Here is an 18,419-nt window from a genome sequence, read left to right as displayed (position 1 = left end):
GAGCGCAGGCGGCCGGGCCCCGTGGGGAGCTTCAGCGTCCCGGAGATCCGGAGGAAAACTTCAGCGTCCGCGGCGAACCCTAGCCCGGTCCCTCTTTCCCAGCTTGCCACGGTGCCTGCTTTGTCGCGGCTACACGGAGGGGCAGCATCCGGAATGCGAATTCCCGATCCGGTATTTGGAAGAGCCCAAAAACTCCCGGCCGGGCGCGCATCCTAGCGGAGCTGCTGGCGCTGGAATGCAGGACGTGCCTCCTTTCCACGCTGCAACAACCGCCGGCTGGAGAGCGCTGAACCGCTTGCTTGAGGCTTCGCTCCCAGAGGCCCGCCGGGATTTCGTTCTCGCCCGCCGAGCTGGACTGGGGAGCAAACTTGCGTTTGAACTCTCTGTGCCTCGTCCCGCGCCATGGGTAAGTCCTCCCTAGCCTGGGATGTGGGGAACACGGGGCGGGGGGAGGCAGCGGCCGGTCGGGAGTGTTTGCCTTTAGTGCTGGCTTCGATTTGCTGGCTTGCTTTACAGAAGGAGGAGAGGAAGGCACACTTAACTTTTTCCTCTTGCGTGTTTTTTTCTCCCATGGCTTTCCGAGGCGTTCTCTTGTTCAGACATCTCAGTCCCATCCCGGGAATAGCGTGCATTAAGACTACCCAACAGACTGCCCTCTGAGCGTTTGTGTCTGTCAGCTTTGCAAGAATGCAGGGAAGAAAGATGCCCCCCAAAGTCGGTTCAGGAAAAATTGTCCTTCTCCTTTAAATTCTAGGTCCCGACTGAAAGGGGAGAGCTCAGGCAAAGGCCAGAAATTCCAGCGCTAATGCCAAAAACAGTCATAGTTTTGCTATTAAAGTTGTAGTTTGAGCACAATGTGTAGGTCCAAGTAAGTGTTTGTACAGCTGCAATCCTGTGCATATTTAGTTTGGTGTAAGCCCGTTAAGTACAAGGGGGCATACATCTGAGCATATCTATAGAGAGAGAGCATATAGGAGATGCACGTGTAAGACTGGTAAGGCAGTAGTCCTAAATATGTTCTGAATGTCACCTGGAGAACTTTTTTTTGTTGGGTGGCTAATAAATATTATAAATATATTCATCAAAACAAGTTCAGCTGAAGGTAGCTGCACTTCTGAGTAAGCATGAGCAATTCCTGGCCTAGTAAAGTGAGGCCCCTGGTGCAACACACTTGCTGAATATCTGGCTTGCTTATTGGTTTATAAAGTGATAACTTCTTTGAACATGAGGCTTTCAGAATGAAATCTGGTGCACAGATTCATGACATTATTCTTCATTTCACAGAACCATAGAATGGTTGAGTTGAAGGGGGCAAGAAGGCCATCAGGCCCAACCTCCTGCTGTCGCAGGTCACCAATTGACACCAACCCACTCTGGTGATTGTCCAGTTTCTCTTTGAATGTCTCTAGTGTGGGAGAGCCATGACTGGCAACTGGTTCCACTGCTGTATCGCTCTGACAGTGAGGAAACATTTCCGGATACTAAGCCTGGATCTGGGTTGTTGCAACTTGAGTTGTTTATTCTGTACATTACACTCTGGTATCAGTAAGAAAAGATTGTGACCTTCCTCTTTGCTACAGCCGTTCAGGTTCTTACACAGTGATATCAAGTCCCCCCTCAGTGTTCTCTTCTCAAGGCTGAACATGCTCAGTTCCCTCAGTCTCTCCTCGCAGGGCAGTGTTTCCAAACCCTGGATCATTTTTGTTGCCCTCCTCCGGTTGCTTTCCAATTTTTCTGCATCTTCCTTAAATCTTGGTGCCCAGAAACGGACACAGTATTATAGATGAGGTCTGACTAGTGAATAAGTATAACTACTACTTCCAGTGATTTGGAAGTAACAGTTCTGCAAAAAGGGCAAATACTATGTTAGGATGCATTAACATAGCATTTGCCCTTTTTGCAGCTGCATTGCATTGCTGGCTCATATTTAGTCTGTTGTCCACAATAACTCTTTTTGTTCTTTCTCTTTTTAAGTTCTGTTGAGCCATGTATTCTTCATCTTGTGTCGATGCATTTAGTTCTTTTCCTAGGTGGCACACTTGTCCCTTGTCCCCGCTGAATCTAATTCTGTTGCTTTCAGCCCAGCATTGAAGTTTATCAAGATCACCCTGGAGCTTCATTCTGTCTTACACAGTGTTGACTAGACCACTCAGTTTTGTATTGTTCATGATCAAAGAATTGATCTCTATGGGTTTTCATGGGAGAGGATGTGATATCTTACTTAAATCTTTAAATGTTGGGAAAAAAGTGGCTATACATATTTGGAACAATATTCTGCACTGCAAGAAATTACCTCAGTTGAATTCCTACCCATTTTCAAATTGGGGGAAGAAATATTCAGTGTTTGGTTCAACCTTAACACAGACCTATACAAGTTTGCTCAAATATATGTTTCACAGCATCCAGTGGGACTTACCCTTAGTATGTGTGCATAGGCTTGCAACCCTTCGGAAGTATTTCAAGATTCAGTTTAGGTGAATCTTTCAACGTCAAAGTTAAGTTGAAAAATGGTGGGGAAATTTCTTTGCCTTTGATACCCTTTCATGCATCTTCCAGATTTGTTCCACAGGGTCCTCTAACCCTTTAGAATACCTTTGTGAGGTTGAGGGAAAGGGGGAATGCATTCCACCTACAGTTTCCATTCTCTTTGTGGATGGCCAGCAATGGATGCAACCCGGTGAATTTAATTATATGCCATGTATATTCTCTAGTGTTTGTTTGGAGGAGAGGGTTCTTCTTGTTACTTACCTCAACCCTCAGGATAAGCATAATAATCAAGAGAACCACCATAAGGAAATAAGAGCCATCCTGCTTTAGACCAGAAGCCTATCTAGACTAGCATTCTGTTCACACACTGACTGATCAGTTGCTTGTATGAGAAACTCTCCTGCTAAAGTAATTCCAGCATCTTTAATTTACACACCCATTGTAATCTCTTGATTTGAGCTTGTAAAAGATGAATCAGGATTCACAAGCACAGATGTTTTGCAGTAGGACCAGCAAAGGGTTTTTGACAACTAATTAACAACAGGTACAATAAATACCTGTATTTATTTTTTGCTAAAGTAACTTGCTGAAATGAAGAAAGCGTGTGGAGTGACTTTTCATGGAAAAGAACGGTGAGCAGAGGGTTCTATTAAAAAGCAAATATTGTAGATCCATAAGCTCAAGATGCAAGGCCTTACCTTTCAATGCCCTTTGCCTTCCACCTATCCAGTTCTACAGCCACTTTACTGGCTGCTCATGGAGTTATCATCTCTAGTTTCAGACAAGTTTGTCGTGTACCAGCAAGGTTAGACAACTAAAATATTTCACAGACTGCCCTTTTGTTTCTCCATTTCCTCTCCCACTTTGAAAAATGCCAGCATTGCAACAGTATTTAAAATCATAGAGCTAGAAACTTCCTTTTTACTTATTTATTAGATTTATATTCCACCTTTCCTCTTTTTTAAAGAACTCAAAGTGATGTACATCATTCTTCTCCTGCTCTGAATCATATCCCCACAACAACAACCCTGTGAAGTAGGTTTGGCTGGACTGTGACTGGCTCAGAGTCACCCAGTTGGCTTTACAGCCCAGAAGGGACCAGAACCCAGATCACCTGAGTCCCAGTCACACAGTCTTAACCACTATACCACACTGATTCTCAGCCCTCTCCCAAATATTCACATGGCAGTTTTGCTGACTCCTTACTCCCAAATTTTGGGATATGTTGATTTTCCATAACACTCACTTCAACCATTTATTTAACCTCCCTCATCCCACCTTCCTTTTTGGCAAAGTTTCTTTTGATCACTTAATGGCTGGGTAGTGTGTGCAAAGCCCCAGCCAAAAATTATGGGGCGGGGAAAAAGTCATGGTAGAAGAGAATCAGGAACAGTGAAACATCTTGAAAATTAGAGTTGTCAGTTATGTAGTACTAAAGTTCTCAGGAGCTGATTATTATTAGTATTATTTCATTTTTATACTGCCCAATTGCTGAAGTTCTCTGGATAGTTTACAACAGTTTATAAAAATAATACAAGATAGTGCCATAAATCATATCAATTTACAAATATTTTAAAACAAAAAAAGAACATACAGCTAAAAACATACAATAACGAATAGCTCTGTTAAAAAACAGAATAGATAATTCTCTGAAGCCCTTGGCTAGCCAAGTATATCTTTTAAACCTTGATAAAAAAGGGTCACACGGAAAAAGCTGGTGGCAGGTGGGACTCAAGTAGATCTTTGTGTAGGTGACCTACCACAAGGGAAACTCTCCCTCTTGTTTCTACCCCTCACACCTCCCTCATAGTTGGCACTCACTGGAAAGTCTTGGATGTTGGGTGCATTGTCTGGGTGGCTTGTGGTTGGAAGAAGTGCATTGTCAAGGCTTTACAGGTTAAACCCAGCACCTTGTCTTGGGGATGGAAGCACGCAGGCAGCCAGTGTAAGCAGACCAGCACTGCTCTAATATGTTCAGACCTATGGATCCCAGGTATTAATCTGGCTGCCACGTTCTGCATGAGCTGCAGCTTCTGAGCGGTCTTCTAGGGCAGCCCCACATACAGTGCTTTGCAGTAATCTAAGAGGGTTTGGCTAGTTCTCTCCGGGCTCCTAACCTAAGCCATTTCAAGACTGGTAGTTTTGCATGGCTGGATGTTCGGACCTCCACACTCAAAAATTCTTCATGTAGAACACAAAAAGTGAGAGGTGAGGTAACATTCAAAAACTTATGTTCCTACTTGCAGTTTGATCTGTTGAAAGTTTTTTTTTATCTATTTGTTGTTGTTGCTGGTCACAAAGCATGTCCGACCCATTGCAACCCCATAGACAACATTTATCCATTTAGGTCACTACAAACCTTTAGATTATCATTATTTCATGTATGTATTATCTTGTTTTGACTGCTACTTGGCATTCTGTTGTCAGAACAGATATCAGGTTAGCCATCCTGGGAGTTTTGTATGCTGCTGAACCTTATGCATGTTTACCTGAGAGTAAGTCACTGCTTTTGTGCAGGGATGCATAAGATTGCACTGTAAGAGGTACAAAACCTAACCTGTGTGGTGTGTGTATCTATCCCACCTTTTTTTCTGCAAGGAATCCAAGATGCCTTACATAATCCCTCCTTCCTCCTCCCTATTGCAACAAACCTGTGAAGTAGAGAGTTTAGGTTGAGGGTTTATGACTGGACTCAAGTCATCAGTGGGCTTCTTGGCTGAGTGGGGACTAGAACCAGGATCTCCCCTGTTCCAGTATAGCACTCTAACCACTAGGCCACACTGGCATCGTCGTGGGCATTGGATGATGATGCCAACTGTGTGGTGGCATAAAGTGAGCTGTTGCCCTCAGTGCTGCCATAGGCTTCGTTCTACTAGCTACTGTTGCTTTGCTATCCCCCGGCCTTTGCTTCTTGCACTTTTTGCTTAATGCAGTGTCTGAGTAACAAGGTGCATTTTAATCAAAGCCCACAATCTGTTATTAGGCATAAAGGGAATGGAAATTGCATGCAAATCTAATTGAATCAGGCTCAACATTCACAGCAACACCATATGTACTAATAGAGTTTCCAGGTAGAAACTAACGGACCTTTCCGGTTTTTTGCTGAGCTCTTTTGCTTGTCCTGAACAAAAATGGTTTCTAATTGGCTACCTATCCATACAAAGCATTTAGAAATAGAGGAGCTACACAGATGTCAGGATTTTTCAGCATATACCACAAGGGGGAAAAACAAATGGAGGTTTGACAACATAATAAATGCAAATTTATTAACCAAAGATATCATGAGATAATAGACTGTGCCAAATGCATTAAAGATTGTAAAAATAATTATATAAAGTCCTAACAAGAGAAACATTTCCATTATTCAAAATTGTTTTTCCAGACTATTTATCATGGTGAACAATTAGGCCAGCATATTGAACTGAAAGAGCAAAATTACACTCTGATAGATACTTATTTGAGAGTAAGTCCTGCTGATCTTCATGGGATATGCTGCTGAGTAAATATCTCATGTGATAGGATCGGACCATAAGGGTTAGATCTGGACTACTTTATTTAGGTTCTGTTGGCATTGTTGTGAAAAGCATGTTATGAATTAGTCCCCTTTAATTTCAGTAGAACTAAAATGCTACTCATTTAATCTGGATCCATCCGTAATGGTTCTGCAAAATAAAATGACATCTTTTATCACTAAACAATTGGAATATGGGACCCTTGATCTACCAACCACTGATTTCTCTGAATTGTGGATTCAACAAAAACTTGTATTGACATTGTGGTACCTTTCCGGAGTACCAATTTAAGAGAAAAAAGTCAAGTTAGAATGAATTTATCTCCATGTGAAAAGCATACCTCAAAAACAAAGATAATGCATCAAAGAAGTAGTAAGAGTACATTCTGGTTTTCAACACTGGATGCTTCCAAAAATGACAACTGGGTTCACATGACACAGGAACCCATTATGAGTAACTAGTCATGCTGAGTTGCTGTGTTGTACAATTACAAATTGCACCTGTCAGAAATAAATGCTACTTGCCTGGTCGATGTGCTTGTAAGTTCAGTTGTCAAAGGACCAAGGGAAGTGTCAGAAGTGTGGAGGGCACTGAGGCGGTGATTGCATAGGTAAGGGGAGGTCTTGTTGCCACCCCTTTTTGGTGCACCGACTCCCCCCACACCCTTTTACTCGTGATTTCCAACTGATAGCTTGAAAACCGTGTGAAAATAAATCTACCCATAAGCATTCTTTCCTTGTTACTTATGTTATTAAACAAAAATGTTATTTACTGCACTTCTCAACCCCTTTGGAGTAGAGACAACTGAAACAGTGAATAGCTGAAACAGACAAGGACATTGACCAGGTAAGATAACATATATTGCAAATCTGTAAGTAGGAAAGATGGCCAAGTAACAGAGAATTGTGCAGTTTTCTGGGGCCTTTAAAAAAACTGATCCAGACTGCACATTTTTGAGAATAATAAGTAATAAAATAATGATTTTTTAAAAAATCAGGAAACACAATAGGGTTTAGCAATCAGAGCAGGTCATTCTGCTTTGGAAAGACACAGGGCTGAGGGTGAAGGAGTGGAAGAAAAAGCCACAGTGAGCGCCTAAGCCTGCTTCTGGTATATTAGCTTGACAGCTGACCCAGAATCCTTTGTGTTACCACAGAGGGCTCTGACCTGGATTCTAGCTCCTGGGCACATGGATGTCCTGCCTGCCTGGTGCGGCAGAACCCCTTAAGCCAGCCAGTCTTCGATTATGTATTTTGACAAGCGGGTAAACCCCACTACCACCAGGCAATTTCATGGCAAGTGGATCTCTGCCACCTCAGCTGCAGTACGTTGGAATTATCCCACGCTGATTTGGCTCTGAAATAGGCTTCACCAGAACATAAGAAGGGTCATGCTGGATCTGAGCAAGGATCCATCTAGTCCTGTGTTCTGTCTAGACAATGGCCAATCAGCTGCCCACCAGATCGCACAAGCAGAATACGAGTGCAACACCACCATCTGGCCCAAGTCCCCCAGCAACTGGTATGCATCTGGCTCTCCTATGTTTGGGAAGTGTTACACACAGTGAGAGATGATCCGGGTAGTCAACATGGTGAAGAAGTCTGTTTTCAGCTATCAAGGGTATTAGAACAATACATCAGTCATTTGTTACCTGCAAGGTTCCTGACGGGTAGGAAGAAGTGGCACAGATGTTGTCACTCTGTGTACCGAATGCTGAAACAGTAATACAAACCAACAAAGACATAGGTAGAACTCTCCTGGCCAGTGAGCTGTTGACAGTTTAAAACCAGCCAGCAGCAGTTAGCTGAGAAGCCCTATGGCGAATTGGCCGCCTGCTCTGCTCTGTGTCACTGTCTCCCAGAAGGCTTGCATTCACGCCGAAAATGTCAGCACCGTTCCTAGTTTCTGTGAGGCCGAAGCAGGAGGGAATGCATTAGGGATCAGGGGAACTTCTCCTGGCGCAAGGAGACATCTGGGTGAGACGAGGCCAAGCAGCACTTGCAGCACCGAGTCTGAAGAGGATTCAGCGTGGCAGCTGTCTTCATCTGGCTGCAGTGTGGCTCCCTCCTCAGAGCCAACGAGCCTTTTTTTAAAACATCGTCCTGCCATTGCGGTGAGCTGCAGCACACACATCAACAGATTGCAGTACAGAAGCAGCTGCCACTCTGAGAAATTTAAAGTGTTCATGAGGTGTTATGGACACGGGTTGCACCTCAGGCTCACAGTCCCAATCTGCCACTCTGGGTTTCCTCAGAGGCTCCAGCCTTCTCACCTGCTGATCATTTGGTGGTTTCTTGCGGCTTTAGCACAACCTTTCTCCCCAAAAGCCCCCAAAAGTTTGAAATCCCTCTCCTGAAGCTGAATTACCAGCAATAAGAGCTTTTAATTTAAGTTTTGTTCCCATCCCTTTTGCTTTCAGCCCTGCCAACTACTGGAAGGCAAAACTGAATTCAGCTCCAGGCTGGAAGAGGTCTGACATTGCTGCTCTTGGGCAAGAGGCACGGAGCACAGTATTTGAGGCATGCAGTATCGTAGTTCTTGCCTGTAAATGGAGGGCGTGTTTGCAGAAGAGAAATGCACAGTATCTCTCTCTTCATTATTTTCAAAGTTAGCTGGTACTAATAAGTGTTTCTATAGCACTTTAGAATACTTACACATGGCATTTATATAACATGTAATAGTGTTCCCTAACCTGCCCTTCCAGTGTGTTGGACTGCAATTCCTATCATTCCAAGCCAGTGTGGGCGACACCTTCGGAGGTGGCTACCCTACAGCAACCCTGTAAGGAAGTCAGTACTTTATACGTGGGACAGAAGCAGAGGGAGCACAGCTGATCTGAAGCTAACTGGCGAATCTATGGCAGAGGAAAGGGTTGAACTTGGACACACTAATTTGCAGCTAAGACTGCAAACATAGGTACACTTAGCTGGCAGTAAGTCCTGTTGAAGTCTATACAATTTCTACTGCTTAGGAGCAAACAGGAAGAGGATTGCGTTGTAATTCCAAGTTCAGATGGGCTGTGACTAAACAGTACCCTGTTGAGACATTAAGTAAGATAGTATCTTGTTTGCAGAAGGGACCAGGTGTGTGCACACAGTAATTCTGGCTTGAGATAAGCAAATTCTCTTTTGGTTAAGCTAATTCTCTTTAGTTTTAGGTTAACTAAAACTGTATGTAGCCAAGTTTCCAGCTACTTTCCCCTGGATTAGAACTACCATCCTTTTACTTTTTCAGATTTTTGCTTTTGTTTGCACATAGAACTCTTAATTCTGTATTGACAAAAACATGAATTCCTACTTCCTATAAGTTGTGTCTAGATGGACGAACTGCATGAGGTCTCACTGCTGCTGTTCTTGGTTTACAGGACATGCACTGTGGGTCCTGCTGCTGACTTCAGCCGTCTCACTCCTCGGTGGCCTGTTATTTGGCTATGAGCTCGGAATCATCTCTGGGGCCTTGTTACAACTGCAGGTGGATTTTCGCCTTGGCTGTTTTGAGCAGGAAGTACTTGTGAGTTCCTTGCTCATTGGAGCTCTCCTGGCCTCTTTGGTCGGGGGGATCATCATTGACCGACAGGGAAGGCAGAATGCAATCTTGATCAGCAATGCAGTTTTGCTGTGTGGCAGCCTCATCCTGACACTGGCCGGGTCACTGGTTTGGCTGGTATGTGGGCGCATGACTGTAGGTTTTGCAATCTCATTGTCATCTATGGCATGCTGTATCTATGTCTCTGAAATGGTGGCCGCCCATCAACGAGGACTGCTGGTTTCCCTTTATGAAGTTGGCATCACTGTGGGCATCTTGCTTTCATATGCTCTGAATTACATCTTTGCAGGCACCTCTGAGGGCTGGCGGTACATGTTTGGTCTGGCTGTAGGCCCAACAGTCATTCAGTTTCTCAGCATCCTGTTTCTCCCAAAGCACTCGACTTTACACTACAGCGAGACTCGCAGAAGCCTCATTAGGCTCCCAAAGAATGGAGATGGTGAAGAAGCAATGCCCCCGGGGCCTAAGGAGAAGCATTATTCTTTCTTGGACCTTTTCAGGGCAAAGGACAACATGAGAAGCAGGACTCTGGTTGGCCTTGGACTGGTGCTCTTCCAGCAGTTCACAGGCCAGCCCAACATCCTTTGCTACGCTTCCACGATCTTCCGCTCTGTGGGCTTTCAGAGTGATTCCTCCGCCATCCTGGCCTCTGTTGGTCTAGGAGTGATGAAGGTCCTTGCAACTCTCCTTGCAATGGTGTTGGCAGACAAGGCTGGCAGGAGGGTGCTGTTGATGGCTGGGTGTATGGCGATGGCCTTTTCCGTTACCGCTATTGGCCTGACCAGCTGCTCCATTCCATTAGAGATGGCTAAAGACTGCGAAACATTCAGCGGGTCAAGCAACACTTCGCTCAGCTCGGCTCATCTTCCCATAAACTCTGTCTCCCTGCAGCCAGCTGCATCCATCTTTCCAGTGGCATCTGGTGCTAGTGAAATTCACGTAAACATTACTTTTGCCATCACAAGGCCAGCAACCATTGCCAAGACTCTTGCTAGTAATAAAAATGGAGAGAGAGACACTCCTTCACACACTGAGCAAACCTATTTTCTCAATCAGTCAGTAGAGCGAAAGCAGCTAAACATCAATTCATCTATTGGTGAGGCTCCTTCCATGGAACATATGCTCCTAAATTGGATTACATTGCTAAGCTTGATGGCTTTTGTGAGTGCATTCTCGATTGGATTTGGGCCAAGTAAGTATCCTCCTCCTGCCCACGCAGCCCACAATATGACTGTGTGTGATTGTACTTCTAAGTTACAGCAGTTCTGTTTGCTGCAATCAAATCAGGACAGGAAAAATGTAAGTATATGAATTATACTTACCAGCCTTCTTCAGCCAAGGCCATGTTACCTGGAAAATGTGGGCGTTGTGGTCCAACACATCCGGGGAGACCACGTTGGAGAATACTGCCATAAACTCTAATATTTGGGGGAGAGAGACTCCTGCTCTTGGACTGTGGTACCATACCCACTTCCTGAGAGTAAGCACTACTGAATTCTATGGGTCTTACTTTTGGGTAATAACAAGATTGCCCACTTTGACCCATGTTCTCCCTAGGCTACTCTATGTGCACCTCTCTTCGTAGGTGATCAGTAGAGATGGCTGTTGCTTTATTTTGAGCTCCGTTAGTCCGATGTTCCTTCAGGTCTCCACCTATCCCAGCATTTGCTTGCCAGGATCAAGACCTTTACTATTTTACTGGCAGAGATCTTTAAACAGAACCAAGCACTTTGCAACTGAGATAGGGGCCCATCTGGTTTCCTACAATCCTAGTGGTAACTGGGGCTTTTCCCACCTGTCTGTTCATGTAGTGCATTTTCAATCCGCTCAACAACTCATGTTCACTGAGCGGATTACAACTTGTTTCTGAAAGATTTGCTTTTAGACATGCTGTTCCAGGAACTAGCACTGTCAGAATTTTATTTATATAGGTAGGTATGCAGACATTTATAAAGAAATTCTTCAAACATATAGAGTTTGGTAGGTGGGTGTTTGCTCCTATTTCAAAAGTTTACATGTAAGACTTTAGGCAGTTTTCCATGAATGCAGGTTCCTAAAAGAGGGTCCAATTTTATTTTGTATGATTGCTCCAAATGTATACCACCATTTCTTTATGCCCTGCATCCTTCCCCAGCCCTCACCTCCTTTCTTCCTTGTCAAAGAAGCTTGCTGCTAATGCTGATGTTTATCAGCATTTGCAATAGATGTATTGATGCTTTGTTCCTGTTTATTTCCTTTGGGGCATAAAGTCTTTATGTCGCAATAACTCTGTTAGTCTTTAAGACAGAGGTGTCGACTGGACCTGGGGTCCCAGCCCATACTCTGTGCCCCCTCCTATGGCCTCTCCCCCTTTCACTAATCATCAATTTTTTGGTATTTAGCCAGTTTTTCCTGCGGTTTTTTTCTCCATTATGGAAGGCTCAAAAGTATCTCCTAAGGCTTAGTTGTGGCACTAAGAGCCTGAAACTAGAATAGGGTGGTCTCTTTAGGTATTTTATCCCTCTTTGGACTTGCCAGCCACTGGGATGCAGCCCCTCAAAGAGCTGCTCTGATACTACCTTTCCCCAGAAACAAAAGTGACATGAGTGAAGACACAAGTGGCAACTCCACAGCCCCACCAATATTTTCTCGTTTTGCTAACAGGCCTTCCTTTCTCCTGCTGCAGTGACCTGGCTTGTCCTCAGTGAGATCTACCCAGTCAACATACGAGGAAGAGCCTTTGCCTTCTGCAACAGTTTCAACTGGGCTGCCAATCTGCTGGTCAGCCTCACATTCCTTGACCTTATTGGTAAGTATAGGCACTGTTGATTTTCTCCACAGCAATTCGTTTGCTTCTTTGTTTGCTACATTTCTATGCTGGCAATAGCCTAAACTCTTGGGGTGGCTCACAGCAAAGAAAAGCATAAAATGAAGCATAAAAGGCACCATAAAAGTTTTAACACAGTATAAAGTAGAAGTAAAAGCCAAAGCAGAACCTAGCATCAGTGCAAGGATTTAAAATACAATAAAGGATGTAACACAACAGAGACTGAAAGACTAAAATTCCTGGGAGCTGGAAAGAGCACAACGTGGAAATTCATTCCGAAACTGAGGTGCCACAGCAAAAAAGGCCCCCTTCTTAATAATCAAAAACTTGATTTCCTTAAGCAAAGATGCCAGATTGTCTTTTGCTGAGGACAAGTTTTGGGTCCAGGTGGGTATATAAGGGAAGAAACGCTCCTCCAGATAACTGGCCCCAAGCCATTTTGAGATTTGAATGTTAATAGTTTTGTTAACATACTTTTGAATGTTAATAATTTTGGTCCAAAATTGATGGATGGATTTCAGTTGTTGCGGCCTGATGATGTGGACAAGGTGCTTGGACAAGTACGTCCTACCACCTGCTTACTGGACCCTTGCCCATCTTGGCTACTCAAGAAAGCCAAGGACGGGATAGGGACCTGGATCCTGGAGGTTGTCAACGCCTCTCTGAGGGATGGCTGGGTACCTGCCCCTTTAAAGCCGGCGGTAGTCCGGCCAGTCCTAGAGAAGGCATCCCTGGATCCAGAGGTGGCCGCCAATTATAGACCGGTGGCCAACATCCCGTTCTTGGTCAAGGTGTTAGAGCAGGTGGTAGAGGGACAACTCCAAGCACTCTTGGATGAAACTGATTATCTGGGCCCATTTCAATCCGGCTTCAGACCCGGGTATGGTACTGAATCTGCCTTGGTCGCTCTGTATGATGACCTGTGCAGGGAGAGAGACGGGAAGTGCGTCCCTGTTGGTTCTCCTGGACCTCTCAGCGGCTTTCGATACCATCGACCATGGTATCCTTCTGGATAGGCTAGCGGGATTGGGAGTTGGGGGCACTGCTCTGTGGTGGTTCCGCTCCTATCTCAATGGCCAATTCCAGAAGGTGGTGCTGGGGGACTATGGCTCTGTGCCATGGCAGTTATGCCATGGAGTTCCGCAGGGGTCCATTTTGTTCCCCTTGCTATTCAACATCTACATGAAACCGCTGGGAGAGGTCATTAGGAGATGTGGGCTGCGGAATCATTAGTACACTGATGATACCCAGCTCTACCTCTTGTTTTCAACCAATCCATGTGAGGCAGTGGCTGTACTGAACCGGTGCCTGGCCAAGGTAATGGGCTGGATGAGGGCCAATAAACTGAAGCTCAATCCAGACAAGACAGAGGTCCTTTTGGTGGGTGGTTCGGGCTTCGGGATGGGGGACCTGGACCTTGTCCTGAATGGGGTTGCACTCCCTCTTAGGGACAAGGTTCGCAGCTTGGGAGTGCTCCTCGACCCTGAGCTGTCATTAGAAGCTCAGGTGTCGGCGGTGGCGAGGAGCGCTTTCCTTCAGCTTTGGCTGATCCATCAGCCTTCCTGGAGAACGACTGCCTGGTGACAGTGACACATGCACTGGTAACATCCCAATTAGACTTCTGTAGCGCGCCCTACGTGGGGCTACCCTTGAAGACGGTCCGGATACTTCAATTGGTGCAAAACAGAGCTGCCATGCTGCTGACAGGGACTGGGTGTTGTTCTCATATAACCCCAGTTCTCCGTCAGCTTCACTGGCTCCCCATTGAAGTCTAGGCTCAATTCAAGGTGTTGATTATCACCTATAAACCCCTCAACAGCTTGGAACCGGGTTATCTAAAGGAATGCTTTCGTCCATATATGCCCTCCCGCCCCTTGAGATCGGCAGCAGAGGCCCTTCTCTGGGAACCCTCTGTGAAAGATATTAGGAGGGTGAGTACCCGGAGGAGGGCCTTTTCTGCGGTGGCGCCCCACCTATGGAATGCGCTCCCCAGAGAGGGCTGCCTGGCGCTGTCGTTATTTGTTTTTCGGTGCCAGGCCAAGACCTTTTTATTTAAAAGTTATTTTAATTGTTAATTTATGAACTGTATTTATTGGGGTTTTTATGTACGTGCCGAGATGTTTCCGGTTTTTTAAGTCTAATAACTGTTTATTTATGTTTATTTATTAATGTTGTAAGCCGCCCCGAGGCTTTTTGCGAATGGGGCAGCATAGAAATGGTATGTATGTATGTATGTATAAATAAATAAATACCAGCAATTAGAATTCTGTTGGGACATGGACTGGCATCCACTGCAGATGGAAAAGAACCAGCTTAATGTGACTGTGTTGACTAGAAGCCATTAGTAATCTCACTGCCTTCTTTGGACTGTTTGCTTAGTAGCAGAGTGGCTAACAGGATATGGTCAGGCTGTGACCTTTCATGGAAGCACAAGCATGTCACAAATGCCTGAGTGTTCTTTCGTTTTCACCTGTGAAACACCTTGAAAATGCTTAGGCTAATCTCCTGCTCAGCACCTTGGCTTCTCTAATGCCTCCTGAGAGGGCTGTGATCGTTGCCACTCGAGAAGAGGCATTATCAGGTAAGCATACAGAGGAGAATACAAACTAAGACCAGAGAGACGTAGGTTCAAATCTCCTCCTGGTGCTGAAATACACCTCGGGGCAGTCATCTTCTGATAACCTGAGATGGTTATCAGACTGCAAGGTTGTTGTAGGATAAAAATGATGGAAGTCTTGAGTTTCTTGGGGAAACTGTAGGCTAAGCATAGAACTAATCAGTCTTTCCCAACCGAGTGCTCTCCAGAAGTTTTGGATTTCAGTACCAGTCAGCACCAGCCTACATGGGCAATGGTCATGGAGATGGAGAGACAACATTCAGCAGGCATGTTGAATCTCTTACACTCCAAAAGTAAGACAGAATGTCAGAGAACTATTAGGGACTGCATTCTAGTGGTGTTCAGAGCAAAAATGCTAGCATATTTTAGCTTAAAGTTTTTACTGCTGGTAATTAAGCCTCAGAAGATGCATTTAAGCATTTTAGAAATGGGGGGGGGTGTGCACAAATGTTGGCAAACCACCAAACAGTCTGGTTGTGGGAAAGGGGGCATGGCTCTCTGGAGACCCCTAGAGGGCCAGATTTGGCCCACAAGCCCAAAGTTGAACATGAGCTAGTCTCTCTCTCTCTCTCTCTCTCTCTCTCTCTCTCTCTCTCTCTCTCTCTCTCTCTCTCTCACACACACACACACACACACACACACACACACACACACACACTTGACTACCTCTCTGAGACTGTATAATCCGTATCCTCTAAGTAAAGCCAAACTATATGTAATCCAGCTGATTCTGAGTGTTTTTAGAACAACATAACACTTCAACTACGGTGATACTTCCCTTTTTATGTAATGTAATGCAATTTTTTGTATTATGTATTTTGGAGTCAAAGCCAGAACAACAAAGGGAGAAAAGGGGACAATGAAGCAAAATAAAATGCTGCCATTTTCTTACAAGAAATGTAAGTCAATCTGTTACAATGAATGACTCCTGGGACATTTCCTGTGGATGGACTGTGTCTTTGCCATGTGTCCAAGTTCATATCCAGGCACATTATTCCTAATGGTGCATGACGATGCCGTCAGTAGGAAGTCCTCTGGATGCTGTTAAGTAATGATTGATAATGCCTCACACAGCACTGTTCAGATTTGATAAATGGACTATATTTCAAACTTCATCATATCCAAGCAAATGTGATGTTCTGTCATATATTAATCCTGTTCTGTTACTGTTTGCAGATGCCATAGGCATATCATGGACATTCCTTCTCTATGGACTGGTGGGAGTGGTGGCCCTTCTCTTTATTTATCTTTTAGTACCAGAAACCAAAGGACAATCTCTGGAAGAGATCGATGAGCAGTTCTCAAAGAAGCGGTAATTCCCGATTACTTGATTTGGGGTGGCTTACTTCACAATAGTGGCAAAGTCAGCGCTGAGCACTGCAGCTCTCCTTGGTGCTCACATTGCAGGCAACGTTGCATTTTTGGGCTTACCTACACAATACATCCAAACCAAATTCTTTCGTCGTTTGGCAGGTTGCTACAAAGAAATACGTTATGGGAGAAGTTATGGAATGGAAGACAAATTCACGTGCGTGCTCAATACCAAAGAGTGGGTCATTCTAATGCCTCCTGAGAGGGCTGTGATTGTTGCCACTCGAGAAGAGGCAGAATTGTTCAAGCATCAGGATGTTTCCTTCTACAGCGTTGGAACTGCTCAATAGCTTTTCCAAAGGAGGAGTCATCTCCCATTCTATGAAAGCCTGAAGATCACATGGTGACAGCTCAGGTGTCTTCCCTTATGTTTGTTCTCTTATGCATAGAATGTAGCATCCCTGTCTCTAGGAAAGATGCCTCTTGTATGCCATGATATCCTGTCACTTAAGAGGAGCCATAGCTGAGGCTCCTTGAAGGGTTCACAAAGCACATTTTTAAAAAAGCATTTGGTAAATAAAGCATAAATTATGACAACACTTGGTGCTCTGTATCTGCACATATGTGTGTGAAATACTTTAATGTCTACAGCAGAGATAGGCAATTTGTGATTTTCCAGATGTTCTGACCTATAACTCCCAGATGTTTTCCATTCCTGTCTTATAGCACTCCACGAATTTACCTTTTGTTGGAAAAATCACCATAGTCCTTATTCTAATGCCTGTTCAAGACTATTGTTGAGATGTGCCATTAATCCCCTTATTGTAGGGATTGTGCTGAGGCTAAGAGCAGCTTACTACAACTTCGCATTGTTTTCCATCACCTTTATCCCCAGTGGACTGTAGCTTAGGTTGTGAGAGCAGCACACAACAACCTTGCAATGCACCCGTTTCAGGTTAGAGGTCTGTGCCGAGGGAGAGAAGGTGACAGCAGCCTCCCAGTGTAGCCTGCTTTCAATATTCTTGGCTCAAAATAGATTTGGATTTTGAGTCAAAGCACCCCATATTTGCAGCAAAGCACAATCTACTTACATTGACCCATCGTGCCTCTTCTCGAGCCTCATGCTCTGATAAGTTGCTTGCCAGCTGGAGTACCTGTGCATGTGCCAACCAGGGCTGTGGAGTTGGTACATAAATCCTTCGACTCCTTAAAGTGCTTAAAGCAATATTGGTAGATCCAGGGGATAATCTATCTCCAGCCCTACAGCCCCTGGGATAGAAGTGTGGCTTTTTCAATGTACACCTATTTTATTTAAACTTATGTTTTAGCATGGAGCCCTCTCAAGGAGGTATACAAGATAAACACACCAAGTAGATTCAGTGAAAATACAAACATAGAAACAGAATGAATCAGAAGGGGTCTCCAGGGCCATCTAGTCTGACCCCCAGCTGCAGCCAGCTCCATTCATGACATGCCTACCATGTCCAGCCTATCCTTGAACACTCCCTGATGGGGCTTCAACCACTTCCCGTGGAAGTCCGTTCCATACCCTAGGAGTCCTAACCATCAGGAAGTACTTCCTGACATCCACCTTGAATCTTGGTTCCCCGAGCTTTGCTCCATTGGAACGTGTCCTGCCCTCCACCGTAGGGGGAAAAAGGTCATGATTCACCTCTGTGTGACACCCCCCTCACATGTTGCTATGTCAGTAACAGGTCCCCTCTGAGTTTCCCCAAGGCTGAAGAGACCCAATTCCCTCAGTCGCTCCTCATATGGCTTCCCCTGCAAACCAGCCACCATCCTTGTGGCCCTTTGCTGCACTGATTGCAACCTTGCTATATCCCTCTTGTAATGAGGGGCCCAGAATTGAACACAATGCTTATTAAGGACCTAGTCCATTAAAAAGATGACCAATAGAAATCAATAAAAACCAGATATCAATAACACCAACACCCCAAGACACTGCAGGAGGTCTAGCAAAAACAGATGGCTCCTCTCCCACCTCCATTTTTTTTTGACAAAACCATAAATACAATACATCACAACAATAATAACACACAATAACAAAAGTAAATAATAAAGTGTCCCCACCACCCCGGAGACCAATGCTACCACCATTCACATACTATAACAATAATAA

The 18,419-nt window shown here is 44.7% G+C and overlaps 1 protein-coding gene across 3 annotated transcripts; it reads left to right on the top strand.

Annotated features, from left to right (window-relative positions):
• The first annotated feature begins 8 nt into the window (after positions 1 to 8).
• Positions 9 to 16,878, top strand: SLC2A10 (solute carrier family 2 member 10). 3 transcript variants are annotated; one of them, XM_044440396.1, is made up of 5 exons: positions 9 to 406; positions 9,364 to 10,737; positions 12,211 to 12,333; positions 16,223 to 16,280; positions 16,442 to 16,878. In XM_044440396.1, the coding sequence occupies exons 1-5, from the start codon at positions 403 to 405 to the stop codon at positions 16,539 to 16,541; spliced, it is 1,659 nt and encodes a 552-aa protein (XP_044296331.1). In that variant the 5' UTR covers positions 9 to 402; the 3' UTR covers positions 16,542 to 16,878. The 3 variants fall into 3 exon arrangements, with proteins under 3 accessions (XP_044296331.1, XP_044296330.1, XP_044296332.1); XM_044440395.1 differs by having other exon boundaries at positions 16,145 to 16,280; XM_044440397.1 differs by lacking the exons at positions 16,223 to 16,280; positions 16,442 to 16,878 and having other exon boundaries at positions 12,189 to 12,327.
• Positions 16,879 to 18,419: the final 1,541 nt, after the last annotated feature.

The sequence above is a fragment of the Varanus komodoensis genome, unplaced genomic scaffold, assembly GCF_004798865.1.
Source record: "Varanus komodoensis strain SLA01 unplaced genomic scaffold, ASM479886v1 scaffold37, whole genome shotgun sequence".
In the NCBI taxonomy this organism is placed as follows: Eukaryota; Metazoa; Chordata; class Lepidosauria; order Squamata; family Varanidae; genus Varanus; species Varanus komodoensis.
Note: the sequence above shows the minus strand (reverse complement) of the source record. Positions and strands in the feature narration are given on the sequence as shown.